Source organism: Schistocerca nitens, chromosome 1, assembly GCF_023898315.1.
Source record: "Schistocerca nitens isolate TAMUIC-IGC-003100 chromosome 1, iqSchNite1.1, whole genome shotgun sequence".
Lineage (NCBI taxonomy): Eukaryota > Metazoa > Arthropoda > Insecta > Orthoptera > Acrididae > Schistocerca > Schistocerca nitens.
The window spans coordinates 1,153,599,315-1,153,618,138 of record NC_064614.1 but is presented as its reverse complement, the minus strand read 5'-3'; the positions used below and the strand labels follow the sequence as shown (position 1 = coordinate 1,153,618,138).

The window sequence follows — 18,824 nt, the reverse complement described above, 5'->3', positions numbered from 1 at the left end:
CCTTCGTCAGGTTAAGTAAATAAACTACTTTTGCGTGGTGGCGATACTGCGCAGATATGAGGTCTTGCACCAGTGCCTCATGCGTACGTAACTAAAGGAATCTCGTACTTTTAATTCAGTCAATAGTGCATTCAGAACTGCTTCTGCTCTCAGATGTCTCAGATGAAGAATTCTTTTCGTTTAGGAAATTATTTTCAGATCACGAAAGATAAACTTGTCCTCAGAACTTCACAGCAGAAGCTGCTTCGTCATCCTAATAATATGTTTTGTGATAACGTTACAGTACCGGCTCACAACAACCAAGATAGATAGATTGATAACTGAATTCTCGATTATGTGAAATCTAGGTGTTCCTTACGAGATTCAAACTTAGGTTCAGCAAAGAGAAAGTTAACCAATGACCAATGGTAAATCATTGCAAACTTCAAAAATATCCGGTGTGCCAAGTATGTGTATCTGTGACGAATCATACCCGAGGGCATTCAGATTACTTTCTTTGGCGCTCTTTTCACTTTGGAAAGAGGGCATCTTTACCAGAGAAATTTAAAACTGGACGTCTACTTCTGAAAGTAAAGACTTTCGGGCAATCATTTTTATTTTCTATTTTTTTACAGCGACTATACAACTTAATGCAAACAATTTTGTTGCCATATGACATTATCTACATTCTCTGTGCTGCATACCTCCTTATGATATGAAACAAGGAATTATTATTATTACTGTAGTTGTTATGATTATTGTTGCTCTACATACCGAGCACCCCCAGCCGGTAGTTGAAAGACACCATGATGATGCCGTGCTGTATGAGCAGGTCCGGCCCGAACCAGTCTTCATTGCCCGAGAAGGCAGACAGCCCGCCTCCGTGCACCATGAACATGACGGGCAGGCCGCGGGCGCCTTCCGAAGGCAACTGTGGGAAAAAAATGAGAGTTTAGAACATCTGAGAGGAAGAACATGGCACACTTCTCAACGTGTTATCGGGCAGACGTTAGTGGAATGGAAGCACCGCAGTAACGGTAGATTGTCGAAGCGTCAGTTCAGTGCACAGAATAATGTGTTTTACGGAAAGCGTTCATTTTTTAATATAATCATGTGGACCAAACGATGGGCATTTAATTAAATGTAAGTGTGTTACATGGCTTAGGAAATAAATTCTTAGTTAATGTGGTCTATATAAAGAAGTCGCAGTTTTATAAACATAATAAAATGTAGATATGCTGAGGAGCGCCGCTTAGTGCAAGGACTAGCTGCTGATTCTCAACACAAACAAATGCAACACTTTGCTCCAATATAGGAGGTTGACTTTGAGATTGGCAGTCAATCACTGGTAATACGCACATGCTGTAAAAACACTACTGACCATTAAAATTGCTACACCAAGATGTAGATGATAAACGCGTATTCATAGGACAAATATATTATACTAGAACTGGCATGTGACTACATTTTCACGCAATTTGGGTGCATACATCCTGAGAAATCGTTACCCAGAACAACCACCTCTGGCCATAATATTCTCGCTTCCCACGCCCGGGTTCCCGGGTTCGATTCCCGGCGGGGTCGGGGATTTTCTCTGCGTGATGGCTGGGTGTTGTGTGCTGTCCTTAGGTTAGTTAGGTTTAAGTAGTTCTAAGTTCTAGGGGACTTATGACCACAGCAGTTGAGTCCCATAGTGCTCAGAGCCATTGGCAATAATAATGGCCTTGATATGTCTGGGCATTGAGTCAAACAGAGCTTGGATGGCGTGTACAGGTACAGCTGTCCATGCAGCTTCAACACGATACCACACTTCATCAAGAGTAGTTACTGGCGTATTGTGACGAGCCAGTTGCTCGGCCACCATTGAGATCTGGAGAACGTGCTGGCCAGGGCAGCAGTCCAGCATTTTCTGTATCCAGAAAGGCCCGTACACGACTTGCAATATGCGGTCGTGCATTATCCTGCTGAAATGTAGGGTTTCGCAGGGATCGAATGAAGAATAGAGCCATGGGTTGTAACACATCTGAAATGTAACGTCCACTGTTCAAAGTGCCGTCAATGAGAACAAGAGGTGACTGAGTCGTGTAACCAATGGCACCCCATACCATCACGCAGGGTGATACCCCAGTATGGCGATGACGAATACACGCTTCCATTGTGCGTTCACCGCGATGTCGCCAAACACGGATGCTACCATCATGATGCTGTAAACAGAACCTGGATTCACTTGAAAGATGACGTTTTGCCATTCATGCACCCAGGTTCATCGTTGAGTACATCATCGCAGGAGCTCCTGTCTGTGATGCAGCGTCAAGGGTAACGGCAGCCATGGTCTCCGAGCTGATAGTCCATGCTGCTGCAAACGTCGTCGAACTGTTCGTGCAGATGGTTGTTGTCTTGCGAACGTCTCCATCTGTTGAGTCAGGGATCGAGACGTGGCTGTACGAGCCGTTACAGCCAAGCGGATAAGATGCCTGTCGTCATCTCGACTGCCAGTGATACGAGGCCGTTGGGATCCAGCACGGCGTTCCGTATTACCCTCCTGAACCCACCGATTCCATATTCTGCTAACAGTCATTGGATCTCGACCAACGCGAGCAGCAATGTCGCGATACGATAAACCGCAATCGCGATAGGCTAAAATCCGACCTTTATCAAAGTCGGAAACGTGAGGGTACGCATTTCTTCTCCTTACACGAGGCAACACAACAACGTTTCACCAGGCAACGCCGGTCAACTGCTGTTTGTGTATGAGAAATCGGTTGGAAACTTTCCTCATGTCAGCACGTTGTAGGTGTCGCCAACCTTGTGTGAATGCTCTGAAAAGTTAATCATTTGCATATTACAGCATCTTCTTTCTGTCGGTTAAATTTCGCGTCTGTAGCACGTCATCTTCGTGGTGTAGCAATTTTAATGGCCAGAAATGTACTTGGGGAGTATGAGTACGGAGCGATTAAAAGTGGAAAATAAAACTAATGGCAGAAAAGCCAGACGTCAGGCTGAGATTCTTTGGAAGAATCCTCAGAAAGTGAATACTGAATGTGACTGACAGATGAAATAGAAAATAATGCAAAGAAGAGCAATGCAAATCACATATCAATGAGTCTGCGATCTTATGCACCTATATTCTCGTACTATATTAATGGCCTAATAAGAGAGATTAATGGAACAAATGTGTAAACAGTCCTTAAAATCAAAGGCCTAAAATAATGTAGGAGGGACTCAGTGTCAATTAAACCAAAGAAACCAGTTGACGGATGGACAGGATAAGAAACAAGCAGCCGAGTAGGATGGACAGTTAAAGAAATGAACAGAAGAGTGAAAAATAACTGCAATGCTTCTGGTAACCTAAAAAGAGTTTTAATAACTAACCTTTCGAAGCGTCTGAAGCGACAAGTTTACAGTGAGTATTTCTCCAGCTTTGGCTTGTGGCCACGATATCCATATTATTTATATGAAAAACATTCACAAAATGAGTGGTGCTCAGAATTCAGTAGAGAGCTGTATGTTCAAAATTACTAGTAGACTCAAGAAAACTAGCAGATGGCTCAGAGAACGGCGTGGAGTGGACAAGGTAATTACGACTCTAATGAAAATTAAATAGAGATAGGCTTCACATGTACCGGAAGCCGAACGGACAGTGGCTAGATCACGAAGTACTTCGCTGGATTCCGAAAAATAAGAAATGACCTAAACAATGACACATTAGAAGATGGTTAGATTGCACTGGAACGTGGATGCGTAAAGCTTAAATACGTAATGCATGGGAAAGTCTAGGGGGTGCCTTCATCCACAGTGATGTAGCTTGCCTGGTGAAACTGATTTCGCCTCATCGTCCACTTACTTTTAGTCGAACTACTATCAATGTTTAGTACTACCATTCAGACAATCCCAAAATCAGTGACGGCAAATAAAAGCGACAACTATAGCACAACAGGCTTAACAGCTTGTACCATTTGTGGTTCAGGGAGCGGTAAGAGTTATTCCCATGCTTCACACCTCAGTTGAGAGAAGATGCGGTAGCTGACGCATTACGTTATGAAGATGAGAGAAGTCCGAAGAACACGTGGTACAGCACCAAACGATAGTCTTATAGAGTGGCCGAACGGTACAGTTGAATGTGTTTCATTGCTTTTACAAACTCGCAACTCTGCGACGAAAGCGGTGAGTAATTGAGCTTGTTGTCGTTGTGGCCTTCAGTCCGAAGACTAGTTTCGTGCAGCTCTCCATACTACTCTACACTGTGCAGGCTTCTGTACCTCCGAATAACTACTGCAACATACGTCCTTCTGAATGGCTTACTTTATTCATCCCTTGGTCTCCCTCTACCATTTTTACCCACCACGCTGACCTCCAGTTCTGAGTTGGGGGATCCCTTGATATCTCAGAACGTGTCCTAACAACCGATCCAAATGGTTGAAATGGCTCTGAGCGCTATGGGACTTAACATCTGAGGTCATCAGTCCCCTATAGCTTAGAACTACTTAAACCTAACTAACCTAAGGACATCACACACATCCATGCCCGTGCAGGATTCGAACCTGCGACCTTAGCGGTCGCACGATGCCAGACTGAAGCGCCTAGAATCGCTCGTCCACAGAGGCTAGCCAACAGATCCCTTCTTTTAGTCAAGCTGAACCACATATTTATTTTCTTCCCAGTTCTCTTTAGTACGCCCTCCTTAATTACGTCATTATTCTGTAATATCGCATTTTGAAAGCTTCTATTCTCTTCTTGTCTAAATAGTTTATCGTCTGTATTACACTTTTATACATGGCTACACTTTGCACAAATACTTTCAGAATGGATTTTCTAACTCTTAAATCTATATTCGATGTTAATATACACTTTTCTTGTCTTTACCAGTCTACATTTTAGATCCTCCTCCTTTGGCCATCATTAGTTACTTTGCTGCCCAAATAACAAAACACCTCTACAACTTTAATATCTCGTTTCTTATCTAAATCCCTCAGCATCAGCTGATAGTTCGACTACATTCCATTATACTTGTTTTGCTTTTGATCTTCATCTTACATACTCCTTTCAAGACACTGTCCATTCCGTTCAGCTGCTCTGTATGGCTCTGAGCACTACGGGACTTAACATCTGTGGTCATCAGTTCCCTAGAACTTAGAACTACTTAAACCTAACCAACCTAAGGACATCACACACATCCATGCCCGAGGCAGGATTCGAACCTGCGACCGGAGTGGTCGCGCGGTTCCACACTGAAGCGCCTAAAACCGCTCGGCCACCCAGGCCGGCTAAGCTGCTCTCCCAAGTCCTTTACTGTCTCTGACAGAATTACAATGTTGTCGACAAACCTCAAAGTTTTTATTTCTTCTCCCTAATCATTAATTACAACTTCAAAATTTTGTTCTGTTTCCTTTCCTGCTTGTTCTTGAACAAATTGAATGTTATGGAAGATAGGCCTGACTCCCTTGTCAAACACTGCTTCCCATTCACGCCCCTCGCCTCTTATAACTAGCATCTCGTTTCTGTGCAAGTTGTGAATAGCATTTCGCTCCCCGTATTTTACCGCTGCTACCTTCGTAATTTGGAAGAGACTACTCCAGTCAATATCGTCAAATCATTCGTCGAGTCTACAAATGTTATACACGCAGATTTGCCTTTGCTTAACCTACCTTCTAATACGTCTTAGGGTCAGTATTGTCTCGCGTGTTCCGATGTTTCTCTTGAAACCAAACTACTCTTCTTCGCGACTGGCTTCTGTCAGTTTTTCCTTTCCTCTGTAAATAATTCTGGTTATTATTTTGCAACCGTGACTAATTAAACTAATAGTTCGGTAATATTCAGACCTGTCATCACCTGCTTTCTTTGAAACTGAAATTATTATATTCCTGTCTCATAATCTTGCACACCAGATGGAAGTGTTTTGTCATGGCTGGCTCTCCCAAGGCTATCAGTAGTTCTGACGGGATGTCGTCTACTCCCGGGGCTTTGTTTCGAGTTAGGTCTTTTATTGTTCTATCGAATTCTTTTCGCAGTATTATATCCCCCTTCTCATGTTCATCTACAACCTCTTCCAGTACTATAATATTGCTTTCAAATTCATCTCTCTCGTATGGACTCCCTATAGTGAGTGCTTGATATTCACACAGCTGATTTTTTTTTCTCCAAAGGTCTCTTTAATTTCCATATTGGCGGTATCTATCTTTCATGTCGTGAAATATATTCCTAATTCGTTATATTTGTCCTCTAGACATTCCTACTAAGCCAGTTTGCACCTCTTATCTCATTTTTAGACGTTTGTATTTCCTTTCGCCTGCTTCATTTGCTGTATTTCTATATTTTCTCCTTTCATCATTTAAATTCCATATCTCTTGTGTTATCCAAGAATTTCTTCCACACTTTGTCTTTTTACCTACTTGATCCTCTGCTGCCTTCACTATTTCATATTGTAAGGAGCTTCCTATTCGTCTTCTTCTGTATTCCTTTCCCTTGTTGTACCTAATCGTTGCCTAATGATACCTATGACAATTTCAAGAACCTCTGGTTCTTTCATCTTATTCAAGATCCATCTCCTCAATTTCCTATCTCTTTGCCATTTCTTCAGTTTTATTCTATAGTTCGTAACCAATAAATTGTGGTCAGAGTCCACATCTGCACCTGGAATTGCCTTACAATTTAAAATCAGGGTCCTACCTCTCTGCCTTGCCATTACATAATCAATCTGAAACCCTCCAGTGTCTCCAGGTCTCTTCCACGTATACCATCTTCTTTCATGATTCTTAAAGCAAGTGTTAACGATGATTAAAATATTCTCTGTGCAGAATTCTGCCAGGCGGCTTCTTCTTTCATATATGTCCCCCGTTTCATATTCACTTATTATTTTCCCTTCTCTTCCTTTTTCTACTGTCGAACTCCAGTCCGCCATCACAATTAAATTTTCGTCTCCCATAACTATCCGAATAATTTCGCTTGTCGCATTACATTTCTTCAATCTCTTTATCATCGGCGGATTTAGTTGGCATACAAACTTTTACTACTGTGGTGTGTGTGGGCTTCGAGTCTATCTTGACCGCGATAATGTGTTCGCTATGCTGTTCATTGTAACTTACCCGCATTCCTAGTTTTCATTCAATATAAATCTACTTCTGCACTGACCCTCTTTAATTTTGTATTTATAACCCTTTATTCACCTGACCAGACGTCCTTTTCCTCCTGCCACCGAACTTCACTAATTCCCGCTACATCGAACTTCAGACTAACGTCAGCCTATACATTTCCCTTTTTAAATACTCTAACCTACCTGCCCCATTAAGGGATCTAGCATTCCACGCTCAAAGCCGTAGAATTCCAGTTTTGTTTCTCCTGATGACGACATCCTCCTCAGTAGTCCGCGTCCGGAGATAAAAAAGGGGAACTATTTTACTTCCGAAATATTTTACCCAAGAGGATGCCATCATCATTTAACAGTACAGTAGAGTTGCATGTGCTCAGGAAAAATTACGGCTGTAGTTTCCCCTTGCTTTCAGCCATCCGCAGTACCAGCACAGCAAGGCCGTTTCGGGTGATGCTACAAGACCATGCCAGTTAATCACCCAGACTGTTGCACCTGCAACAACTGAAAAGGCAGCTGCTCCTCTTCAGGAACCACACGTTTGCCTAGCCTCTCAACAGATGCTTCGCCGTTGTGGTTGCACCTACGGTACGGCTGTCTTTATCGCTGAGGCATGCAAGTCACCGCACAAACGGCAACGTCCATAGTTGATGGAGGAGCTTACGATGTTTAATTTTTTTTTTTTTTGTGAAACATGTATAATAGTTTCTACAATGTTCATTGGTGTACAAACATTGGATTTGTTAGTAATAAGGATGACTAGTTGTATCACAAAATTCAGATGGCTCTGAGCACTATGGGACTTAACATGTGAGGTCATCAGTCCTCTAGAACTTAGAACTACTTAAACCTAACTAACCTAAGGATATCACACACATCCATGCCCTAGGCAGGATTCGAACCTGCGACAGTAGGCAGTCGCGCGGTTCCGGACTGAAGCGCCTAGAACCGCTTGGCCACCGCGGCCGGCAGTTGTATCACACGTGGCTTTTGGTGGCGTACGCTTGTTATGACATAATCTCTGTGATCAGTTTTCGGCTTTGTCTGGTGAAATATGAAATTAAAAGCCAATAGCATCCCAACAAACTTACGGATTTTCATTTTAGTATCAGTGAGCTGTATCCAGTAGATGAACAGTTCCATAAAGCCTCACAGCTGGAGCAGCAGACATACAGGTTACGTGGTACGTATGTACGTCGATGAGAACATTCTTGGAGACGCCAGGTAGGTGGGCATTTACAGAATTTCAGTGTTTTGCTTTAATGCAGCAATATATAACTAGGCTCCTCAGACGTAATGCTACTGCAGTACAAATGGAAACAGTTACGTACAATATGTGATAACACAGAGTGGGGATCTGCAAAGCGCTTTCGCTCCGATAACTGACTTATGTCATATTCAGTGGCGTTTTAGTGGAAGATCGCTGTTCGCCCATGAATCCAAATTGGTGTCACGTATAATATACATAGGAATCGAAAGGAAAATTCAGGGCCCGTTAGATGGTAGATTTGGCTTTAGGAAAAGTAAAGGCACCAGTGCATCAGTACTGGCATAGTGCTTGATAATGAAGATTTTCGACAAATCTCACAGGATTCACCGTCCTGGATAAAGCGTCTGACAACGTTGGTGCGCAAAACTGATTGCCGTTCTCGGGTAAATAAACATAAGTTATAGAGAAAGACGAATAATCTACAATATGTACAAGAACCGAACAAGAACCGAGAATCAACAATAAGAATGGAAGACCAAGGACAAAGTACTCGGACAGTTATGTAGTCTTCATCCCTACTGTTCAATCTATACACTGAATACACAATGACGGGAATAGAAGGAAGAGTCACTAGTGGAATTAGAATTAAATATGAAAGAATATCTGTGATCACATTCTGTGAAGTCATTTGCGGTTCTCAGTGAAGGTGAAGAGGAATTAGAGGAGTTGTTGAATTGAATGAACAGTCTACTGAGCACAGAACGTGAATTGAGAGTAAACCGAAAAAGACGAAAGTAATGAGGAGTAGCAGAAATGAGAACAGCGAGAAACTTCTCAGAATTTAGGTACCACGAACTAGACAAAGTGGAGCAATTCCACTACCAGGGAGCAAAATGATACAAGACAGATGAAGCAAAGAGGATACAAAAAGCAGAGTAGCACAGGCAAAGGAGGCATTCCTGGCCCAAAGAATTCTACACTGCGTAACAGAATTAAAGCCTCACTTTTTCAAACCCCGTCATTCCCATCCACTGTGATGGTTAACTTTGAATTTTGGCTCAAAGATGGGTACGACCTTGCTGTGTAATGTTGAAAAGGCGACGTGCCATATGACGTCATTCTGGGGCTAGAAGACGCAACAAACAGCAAGGCGTCGACACATGCAAAATAAAGGCCACAGCTCAGAAGTTCATCTGACGTGGCCGGCCGCTGTGGCGCTGCGGTTCTAGGCGCTTCTGTCTATAACCGCGCGACTGCTACGGTCGCAGGTTCGAATCCTGCCTCGGGCATGGATGTGTGTGATGTCCTTAGGATTAAGTAGTTCTAAGTTCTATTGGACTCACCTAAGATATTAAGCCCCATAATGCTCAGAGCCATTTGAACCAATTTTTCATGTGACGTGTAAGGTGGATTAATGATGTCACACTGGCACTTAATTTTAACACCGTTCTTCCCAGCGCTACCATGGACATGTCACATGATCGGAAGGGCTTCGAACTCCTCTTTACCTACATCTCGCCCTTTGAAACTTCCTGTCAGATTAAAACTGTGCGCCGGACCGAGACTCAAACTCGGGACCTTTGCCTTTCGCGGGCAAGTGCTCTACCAACTGAGCTACCCAAGCACGACTCACGTCCCGTCCTCACAGCTTTACTTCCGCCAGTACCTCGTCTCCTACCTTCCAAACTTTACAGGAGCTCTGTAATGCAAAAGGCATGACACTCAATCGACGGTATTAACACACCGCTCCTATATAATGCATGTCAATGAGCGGAACGTGAAACAAGCAGCGAGAGGAAATGTTTGGTGTGGAAACCAGCGCAGGCAGACGCAGGAGCTGTACCATGGGAGGCACCACGAAAAGCTCTTAGGGGGCGTCCTACGGCAGGTGTCAGCAACCGGACAGGTGACGCATACTGCGGAGCAAGTAACAGGCTACCAGAAGTAGGACAGAAAGAAGCTTTAGAAAACTACGTTTCGAAATTCCAAATGGATAAGAACAAAACTATTGACGCAGTTGATCACGTGAACAGCAAATGGTACACATGTGAGCGGACACGAAACGTCCGATTGGCGGAAACGAACTAGGACAGAGTAAAATGCCGAGATTTCAACGCAGTTTAATGGTAGGGCCCTTGCGACTGGCAGAGAGAGTTTCCACAAAACAAGATGAAAGCTCCTATTGGTCGAAAAAAGCCGTGACGTGGAAAACGAAAGAACGCAGAAGATAGTTCAGCTACAAGAAAGACGAGGGCGAAATTTTCGAGGACTTTTCTCTGATCTGGCGTCTAGTGCAGACCGGGGCACATAATGCTATGTACGACGCAGAGGAGAAATTTGTGTGAACACTGCGTTCACTGCCGCTGACATTCAGCCAGATATTAGCTGAAGCGTCGTTGACCTCCAATTGTGGTCTCTTGTCACATCGTCTTGAATCTACTCTATGGTTATTTTCAGTTTGGGAAACGGGAACAAGTCTGCTGTGGCTAGGTCTGGAGAATACGGTAGATGGAGCACAATGGGAATATGATGTTTTGCTAGACATCTGTGGACAAGGAGTGACACGGGAGACGCTGCATTGTCAGGTTGCGACATCAAAGTTTGTTTTTTCCACATTTCAGTCCTCTTATTGCGCACAGCATCCCTCATGCGCCCTAGGATTCGTCAGCAACTTCCAGAACAGTTAATCGATGGTTTCTGCTAATCGCAGAAAGAAATCTTTCGACATCATTCATTGATGTGGAAGGATCGTTGTGGACCGACTTTCTGCCCTGCTTAAAAAGCTCGAACTACTCACAGCAGTGCTTTTGACACATACAGTCCTCCTTGCATGGTTAGCTAAACAAGTTCTGCCATGTTTGTAGCAAAGTTTTACACACGTTGTTCTTCGAGCTCCTTCGTTGTCACTTTGGCACTGACCCGATGAGGAGCTTCCGCACGCGAACACTTCAGCGGCTGTACTTCGCCTACTAACGATCACAGCGAAACGCTACAGGCGGCAGGATGTTGTCTAAGCCTACTGCTACATGCACTCACAAGGGAACCTCCCCATCGCACCCCCCTCAGATTTAGTTATAAGTTGGCACAGTGGATAGGCCTTGAAAAACTGAACACAGATCAATCGAGAAAACAGGAAGAAGTTGTGTGGAACAATGAAAAAAATTAGTAAAATATACAAACTGAGTAGTCCATGCGCAAGATAAGCAACATCAAGGACACTTGCGGTCAAGGAGGGCCGTGGTCCCGTGGCTAGCGAGAGCAGCTACGGAATGAGAGCTCCTAGGTTCAAGTCTTCCCTCGAGTGAAAAGTTTAATTTTTTATTTTCAGTTAATGTGACAAACTCTTATGTTTTCATCACTTTTTTGGAAGTGATTATCACATCCACAAGAAAACCTAAATCGGGTAAGGTAGAAGTATCTTTTTACCCATTCGCCAGGTGTACAAGTTAGATGGGCCGACAACATATTCCTGTCATGTGACGCACATGCCGTCACCAGTGTCGTATAAAATATATCAGACGTGTTTTCCCGTGGAGGAATCGGTTGACCTATGACCTTGCGATCAAATGTTTTCCGTTCCCATTGGAGAGGCACGTCCTTTCGTCTACTAATCGCACGGTTTTGCGGTGCGGTCGCAAAACACAGACACTAAACTTATTGCAGTGAACAGAGACGTCAATGAACGAACGGACAGATCATAACTTTGCGAAAATAAAATTTTCAGTTAAGGGAAGACTTGAACCAAGGACCTCTCCCTCTGCAGCTACTCACGCTAACCACGGGACCACGGAGATCCTAAGCTTACATACTCCTTGATGTAGCCTATCTTTTGCATGGACTACTCAGTTTGTATATTTTACTAATTTTTTTCACGGTTCCATACAACTTCTTCCTGTTTTCTCAATTGATCTGTGTTCAGTTTATCAAGGCCTATCCACTGTGCCAACTTATAACTAAATCTGAGGGGGGTGCGATGGGGGGTTCCCTTGTCAGTAACAGCAGCGCGCTCCTTCTTCCAGATGGCGTGCTATTTCAAAAGTTCGGTTTCTTTTTGAACACGCCTCGTACAGGGTGTAAAGGAAATTTGTGGTAAGGTCTTGTGGGACCAAACTACAGAGGTCGTCGTTCCCTAAGCCTACACACTCCTTAATCTAACTTAAACTATGGACAACACACACACCCATGCCCGAGGGAGGTGCCGCACGGACCGTAACAATGCGCCACTATACCGCGCGGCTACCAGGTGTAAAGGTACCGGTATTGATCACTTACGTAACGTACTGAATCCACCCTTATCTCCGTCAGGCTGGAGCAGCACACATGGCACTAACATGTCCCATCTTACGAGACAGGTGTGGTTCTGATGCCTTCCGATACAGCGCGTGACTGACACAGTCTGCTCTGCCCAGGCCCTCAGGTTAGCTCGCAGTAACATGCCCTTTGAATTACGAATATCTGCTTCATGACGTATCCCCGCATAATGACACGAATCGACTTAAGATGTGAGAAAAGTGTTGTTTTGTGATGGATTGTATATCAGCAATGTTGACAGTGTTTTACGGCACAGCGGTAATTCAAAATCGACGTAAGAAATGAGAAAAGTACCAATTTTGAGATGGATTGTGTTTGTCGGCTGTGTTAATCGCTTTCTGCGCCACAGCCTGTAGTTCAAGAGCTGTGTTATTGCCATTGTTTTGCGGCACACACAGTAGTTCATTAACTTCACAGACAAGAAATGTGTTAATTTTGAGATGGGTTGTACAGATCAGCTGTGTTAACAGTGATTAACGATTCACGGCACAGACTGCGCCCTATGCGTGCTAGAATATTAGTATATTTGCGGCAGCGGAACAAACGTTACTGCGAGAATAAAATCTGTGTAGGCGATGCCACTCTTTGCTTATATAGCATTTATCTGCATTTACATCTATACTCTGCAAATCACAGTGAGGTGCATGGCAGAGGATACGTCCCATTGCACCAGTTTTTTAGGATGTTCTTCCCGTTCCATTAAAATATGGAGCACGGGAAAAATGATTGTTTGAATGCCTGTGTGCGTGCAGCAATTATTCTAATCTTATCCTCACGATCCTATGCCGACAGATACGTAGGGATTTTAGTACATTCCTAGAGTCATCATTTAAATCCGGTTCTTCGAACTTTGTTAACAGATTTTCTCGGGATAATTTCAGTCTGTCTTCCAGTCCAGTCCCTTCAGTATCTCTGTGAAAATCTCACGGATTAAACAAACTTGTGACAATTCGTGCAGCCCTTCACTGTATACGTTCAACATTTCTCGTTAGTCCTACTTGGTAGGGGTCCCACACACTTGAGCAATATTCTAAGATGTAACGAACCTCCTTTGTGGAGTGATTGCACTTTCCCAGTATTCTATTAAGAAACCTACGTCTACCACTTGCTTTACCTACGAGTCAGTCTACGTGATCATTCGATTTCACATCCCTACAAAGTGCCACACCCACATATTTGTATGAACTGGCCGATTCCAGCAGTGACTCATTGTTATTATAGTCATAGGATACTGTGGTGTCACAGCCAGACACCACACGTCCTAGGTGGTAGCTTAAATCGGCCGCGGTCCTGTAGTACATGTCGGACCCGCGTGTCGCCACTGTCTGATCGCAAACCTAGCGCCACCACAAGGCAGGTCTCGAGAGACTGGCTCGAACTCAGCCCAGTTGTACGGACGACAGAGCTAGCGACTAGACGTACGAAGCCTTTCTCTCTCATTAGCCGAGAGACAGAATAGCCTTCAGCTAAGTTAATGGCTACGAACTAGCAAGGCGCCATTAGCTTACAGTGATTGTAATTAGAGTCTCACTTGTGTTCACCATAGAGATGTACAAGAAGAAATTAAAGATAAGTATATGAGAAACTCCGTTCTTTTCTTCATATCATTAATTACGTATCCTGTTCCAGTACTTCACGCCCGTCTGCGTTAGTCTCGCGTGCCTTTTAAGCCACCTCTATTTACAAGGTGTTGGCCCAGCTGCCGACACATCAGATACTATGCTCTTTCGTTTTGTGAAATGCACAATTTTACATTTGTGAGCATGTAAAGCAAGCTGCCAGTCTTTGCATCACCTTGAAACCTTATCCTGATATGACTGAATATTTATGCAGTAGTCCGTTACAGATAAAAGCATCATCTGCAAAAAGCCTGATGTTGCTATTAATATTGTCTTCGAGGTCATTAACATGCAACATGAACATCTGATATCCCAACACACTTCTCTGGGAAATACCCGAATTTACTTCTACATCCGACGATGATTCTCCATTCCTGATAAGATACTGCGTTCTTCCTACCAAAAAATCTTCAGCCCAGTCACAAATTCCACTTGATAGTCCATATGATCGTAGTTTTGACAGCAACAGTAACTTTGGTACTGAGTCTAACGCTTTTTGGAAATCAAGAAATACTGAATCTATCTGACTTCTTTGATCCAAAGTTTTCAGTATGTCATGTGAGAAAAAAATGTGAGCTGAATTTAACATGATCGATGTTTGCAGAATCCATGCACTTAGGAATCGAGGTCATTTTCTTTCAAGGTACGTAATTATATGTGAACAGAGAATATGTTCCAAGATTCTACAACAAATATATATCAAGGATATTGGACGCTAGTTTCGTGTATCAATTCTACTACCCTTCTTGTAGACGGATGTGTGCCCCGTAATTTTTTCCAAGAACTGGGCACGGTTTTCTGTTCGAGAAATCTACGATATAGTTAGAAGAGGGGCTAACTCATCTGCAAATTCAGTATAGAATCTGCACGGACTGCACTGGGCTCTGGAGCTTTGTTTACTTTTAACGAAGTCAGTTGTTTCTTAACATCACTGACACTAATACTTAATTCATTCTTCTTTTCAGCGGTACGAGAATTAAATTCTGGCACTCTTCTGGGTGACAATTTGTAGAGGAACATTTGAAAATGGAGTTAAGCATTTCAGTTTTTGCTTTGCTACCCTCATTCGCTAAGGACTGGACACTAACATTGGTGCCACTAACAGCCTTTGCATACGACCAAATTTTCTTTGCGTTCCGTGAAAGATCATTTAAAAATACCCAGCTACCGTAGTCATTGAAGGCATCACGGATTGCTCTCTAGACAGCCAAACGAATTTCCTTCCGAATTTCTCTGTCTATAGCCCTGCGCTTTGACAGCTATTATGCAGTAATCTCTGTGTCTTTATAAGTTTCTTTACACCGAATGTATACGATGGAGGTTCGTTCCCATTGTAAACTGTGTTACTGGGTACGTACCTCTCCAGTGTGTAGTTCCGCTACATGCTCCTGCCCCGCGCTGGAAGTTTCATGTTCCTCATTGAGATATTACATGACTGATTTTTTTATCTACTTTACTAAAATAAACATCTTTCTCTCCGTTTTAGTTGCCCTTTGTAGTCTGGTAATCAATATTGCCACAATCGCTTCATGGTCACTGATACCAGTTTCGAGGTGGACATCCTCAAAGAGATGGCTATTCGTTGCCATTAGATCCAATATATTTCTATCATGAGTGTGGTTACTATCTACCCTTTCTTGTTAATTTCCAGAGAAGGCATTTAATAATGTTTCACAGGATGTCTTATTACATCAACAACTAACAAAACGGTGATTTTCCCAGTTTATTGTTGGATCATTGAAGTCCCCACCAACGATTACAGAACGTTTGGGAAACTTAGTTACAAGTGAACTGAGGTTTCCTCCAAAGTTTTTGGTTACATCAGGAGATGAGGCTGGTGGGCGATAGAAGGATCCAGTTATCGTTTTATGCCCACCCATGGTACCGAGTCTTGCCCAAGGAATCTCACTGGCAGCTTCAATTTCTATTTCGGTGGATTTGAATTTCTTGTCTAATGCGATAATTACACCACCTGTATTTCCCGTTCGCCTGTCCTTTCGATACACACTTAATTTTCCTCAAAAACCTCATTGCTGTCAATTTCAGGTTTCAACGACCTTTCTGTGCCTAGCAGTATGTGAGCTACACAGCTTTTATGAGCGTTTCAACTTTATCCCGACTGCTTCGGCAGTTTAACAAGAGGATTTTAATACTCTCACCTGTGGGACGCATTTCTTTCGATCTTCTCTGATACTTCTGGGTGTCCTACACCTATCTTGATCCGGAGTGTCCAGCCCACACACAGTCAGCTGCCTGAGTAGTAGCCAGCGGCCTCTTTTTTTAACAGTGTACCCGTGGTCTAGGGGTAGCGTCTTTGATTCATAATCAAAACGTCTTCGGTCCCGGGTTCGATCCCCACCACCGCCTAAATTTTGATAAATAATCAGCATTGGCGGCCGAAGACTTCCGGCATAAGAAGTCAGCCTCATTCTGCCAACGGCCTTGTCAAAGAGGACGGAGGAGCGGATAGAGGTTCAGGGCACTCTCTTGTCCTAGGGGTGGGAAATTGCCCCTAAAGGCGGAAGAATCAGCAATGATCTACGACATGAGGATGCAGAAGGCAATGGAAACCACTGTGGCCTGTAATTGAAAAAGTGTCATGATGATCTCTCCATTGGAAAAAGATTCCGGAATAGTCCCCCATTCGGATCTCCGGGAGGGGACTGCGAAGGGGGAGAATACCATGAGAAAAAGATTGAATAATCAACGAAAGGATAACGTTCTACGAGTCGGGGCGTGGAATGTCAGAAGCTTGAACGTGGTAGGGAAACTAGAAAATCTGAAAAGGGAAATGCAAAGGCTCAATCTAGATATAGTAGGGGGTCAGTGAAGTGAAGTGGAAGGAAGACGAGGATTTCTGGTCAGATGAGTATCGGGTAATATCAACAGCAGCAGAAAATGGTATAACAGGTGTAGGATTCGTTATGAATAGGAAGGTAGGGCAGAGGGTGTGTTACTGTGAACAGTTCAGTGACCGGGTTGTTCTAATCAGAATCGACAGCAGACCAACACGGACAGCGATAGTTCAGGTACACATGCCGACGTCGCAAGCTGAAGATGAACAGATAGAGAAAGTGTATGAGGATATTGAAAGGGTAATGCAGTATGTAAAGGGGGACGAAATTCTAATAGTCATGGGCGACTGGAATGCAGTTGTAGCGGAAGGAGTAGAAGAAAAGGTTACAGGGGAATATGGGCTTGGGACTAGGAATGAAAGAGGAGAAAGACTAATTGAGTTCTGTAACAAGTTTCAGCTAGTAATAGCGAATACCCTGTTCAAGAATCACAAGAGGAGGAGGTATACTTGGAAAAGGCCGGGAGATACGTGAAGATTTCAATTACATTACATCATGGTCAGACAGAGATTCCGAAATCAGATACTGGATTGTAAGGCGTACCCAGGAGCAGATATAGACTCAGATCACAATATAGTAGTGATGAAGAGTAGGCTGAAGTTCAAGACATTTGTCAGGAAGAATCAATACGCAAAGACGTGGGATACGGAAGTACTAAGGAATGACGAGATACGTTTGAAGTTCTCTATTGCTATAGATACAGCAATAAGGAATAGCGCAGTAGGCAGTACAGTTGAAGAGGAATGAACATCTCTAAAAAGGGCCATCACAGAAGTTGGGAAGGAAAACAAAGGTACAAAGATGGTAGCTGCGAAGAAACCATGGGTAACAGAAGAAATACTTCAGTTGATTGATGAAAGGAGGAAGTACAAATATGTTCCGGGAAAATCAGGAATACAGAAATACAAGTCGCTGAGGAATGCAATAAATAGGAAGTGCAGGGAAGCTAAGACGAAATGGCTGCAGGAAAAATGTGAAGACATCGAAAAAGATATGATTGTCGGAAGGACAGACTCAGCATACAGGAAAGTCAAAACAACCTTTGGAGATATTAAAAGCAACGGTGGTAACATTAAGAGTGCAACGGGAATTCCACTGTTAAATGCAGAGGAGAGAGCAGATAGGTGGAAAGAATACATTGAAAACCTCTATGAGGGTGAAGATTTCTCTGATGTGATAGAAGAAGAAACAGGAGTCGATTTAGAAGAGATAGGGGATCCAGTATTAGAATCGGAATTTAAAAGAGCTTTGGAGGACCTACGGTCAAATAAGGCAGACGGGATAGATAACATTACATCAGAATTTCTAAAATCATTGGGGGAAGTGGCAACAAAACGACTATTCACGTTGGTGTGTAGAATATCTGAGTCTGGCGATATACCATCTGACTTTCGGAAAAGCATCATCCACACAATTACGAAGACGGCAAGAGCTGACAAGTGGGAGAATTATCGCACAATCAGCTTAACAGCTCATGCATTGAAGCTGCTTACAAGAATAATATACAGAAGAATGGAAAAGAAAATTGAGAATGCGCTAGGTGACGATCAGTTTGGCTTTAGGAAAAGTAAAGGGACGAGAGAGGCAATTCTGACGTTACGGCTAATAATGGAAGCAAGGCTAAAGAAAAATCAAGACACTTTCATAGGATTTATCGACCTGGAAAAAGCGTTCGACAATATAAAATGGTGCAAGCTGTTCGAGATTCTGAAAAAAGTAGGGGTAAGCTATAGGGAGAGACGGGTCATATACCATATGTACAACAA

General features: G+C 43.2%; 1 protein-coding gene across 1 annotated transcript in view; it reads right to left on the bottom strand.

Moving 5' to 3' along the window:
• The window catches only part of LOC126238804 (esterase FE4-like), a 99,623-nt gene that overhangs the window by 70,507 nt on the left and 10,292 nt on the right, over positions 1-18,824 (bottom strand). Inside the window, exon 3 of the mRNA XM_049947813.1 lies at positions 754-910. Coding sequence (XP_049803770.1) covers positions 754-910 — 157 coding nt within the window. The remainder of the gene's footprint in view (positions 1-753; positions 911-18,824) is intronic.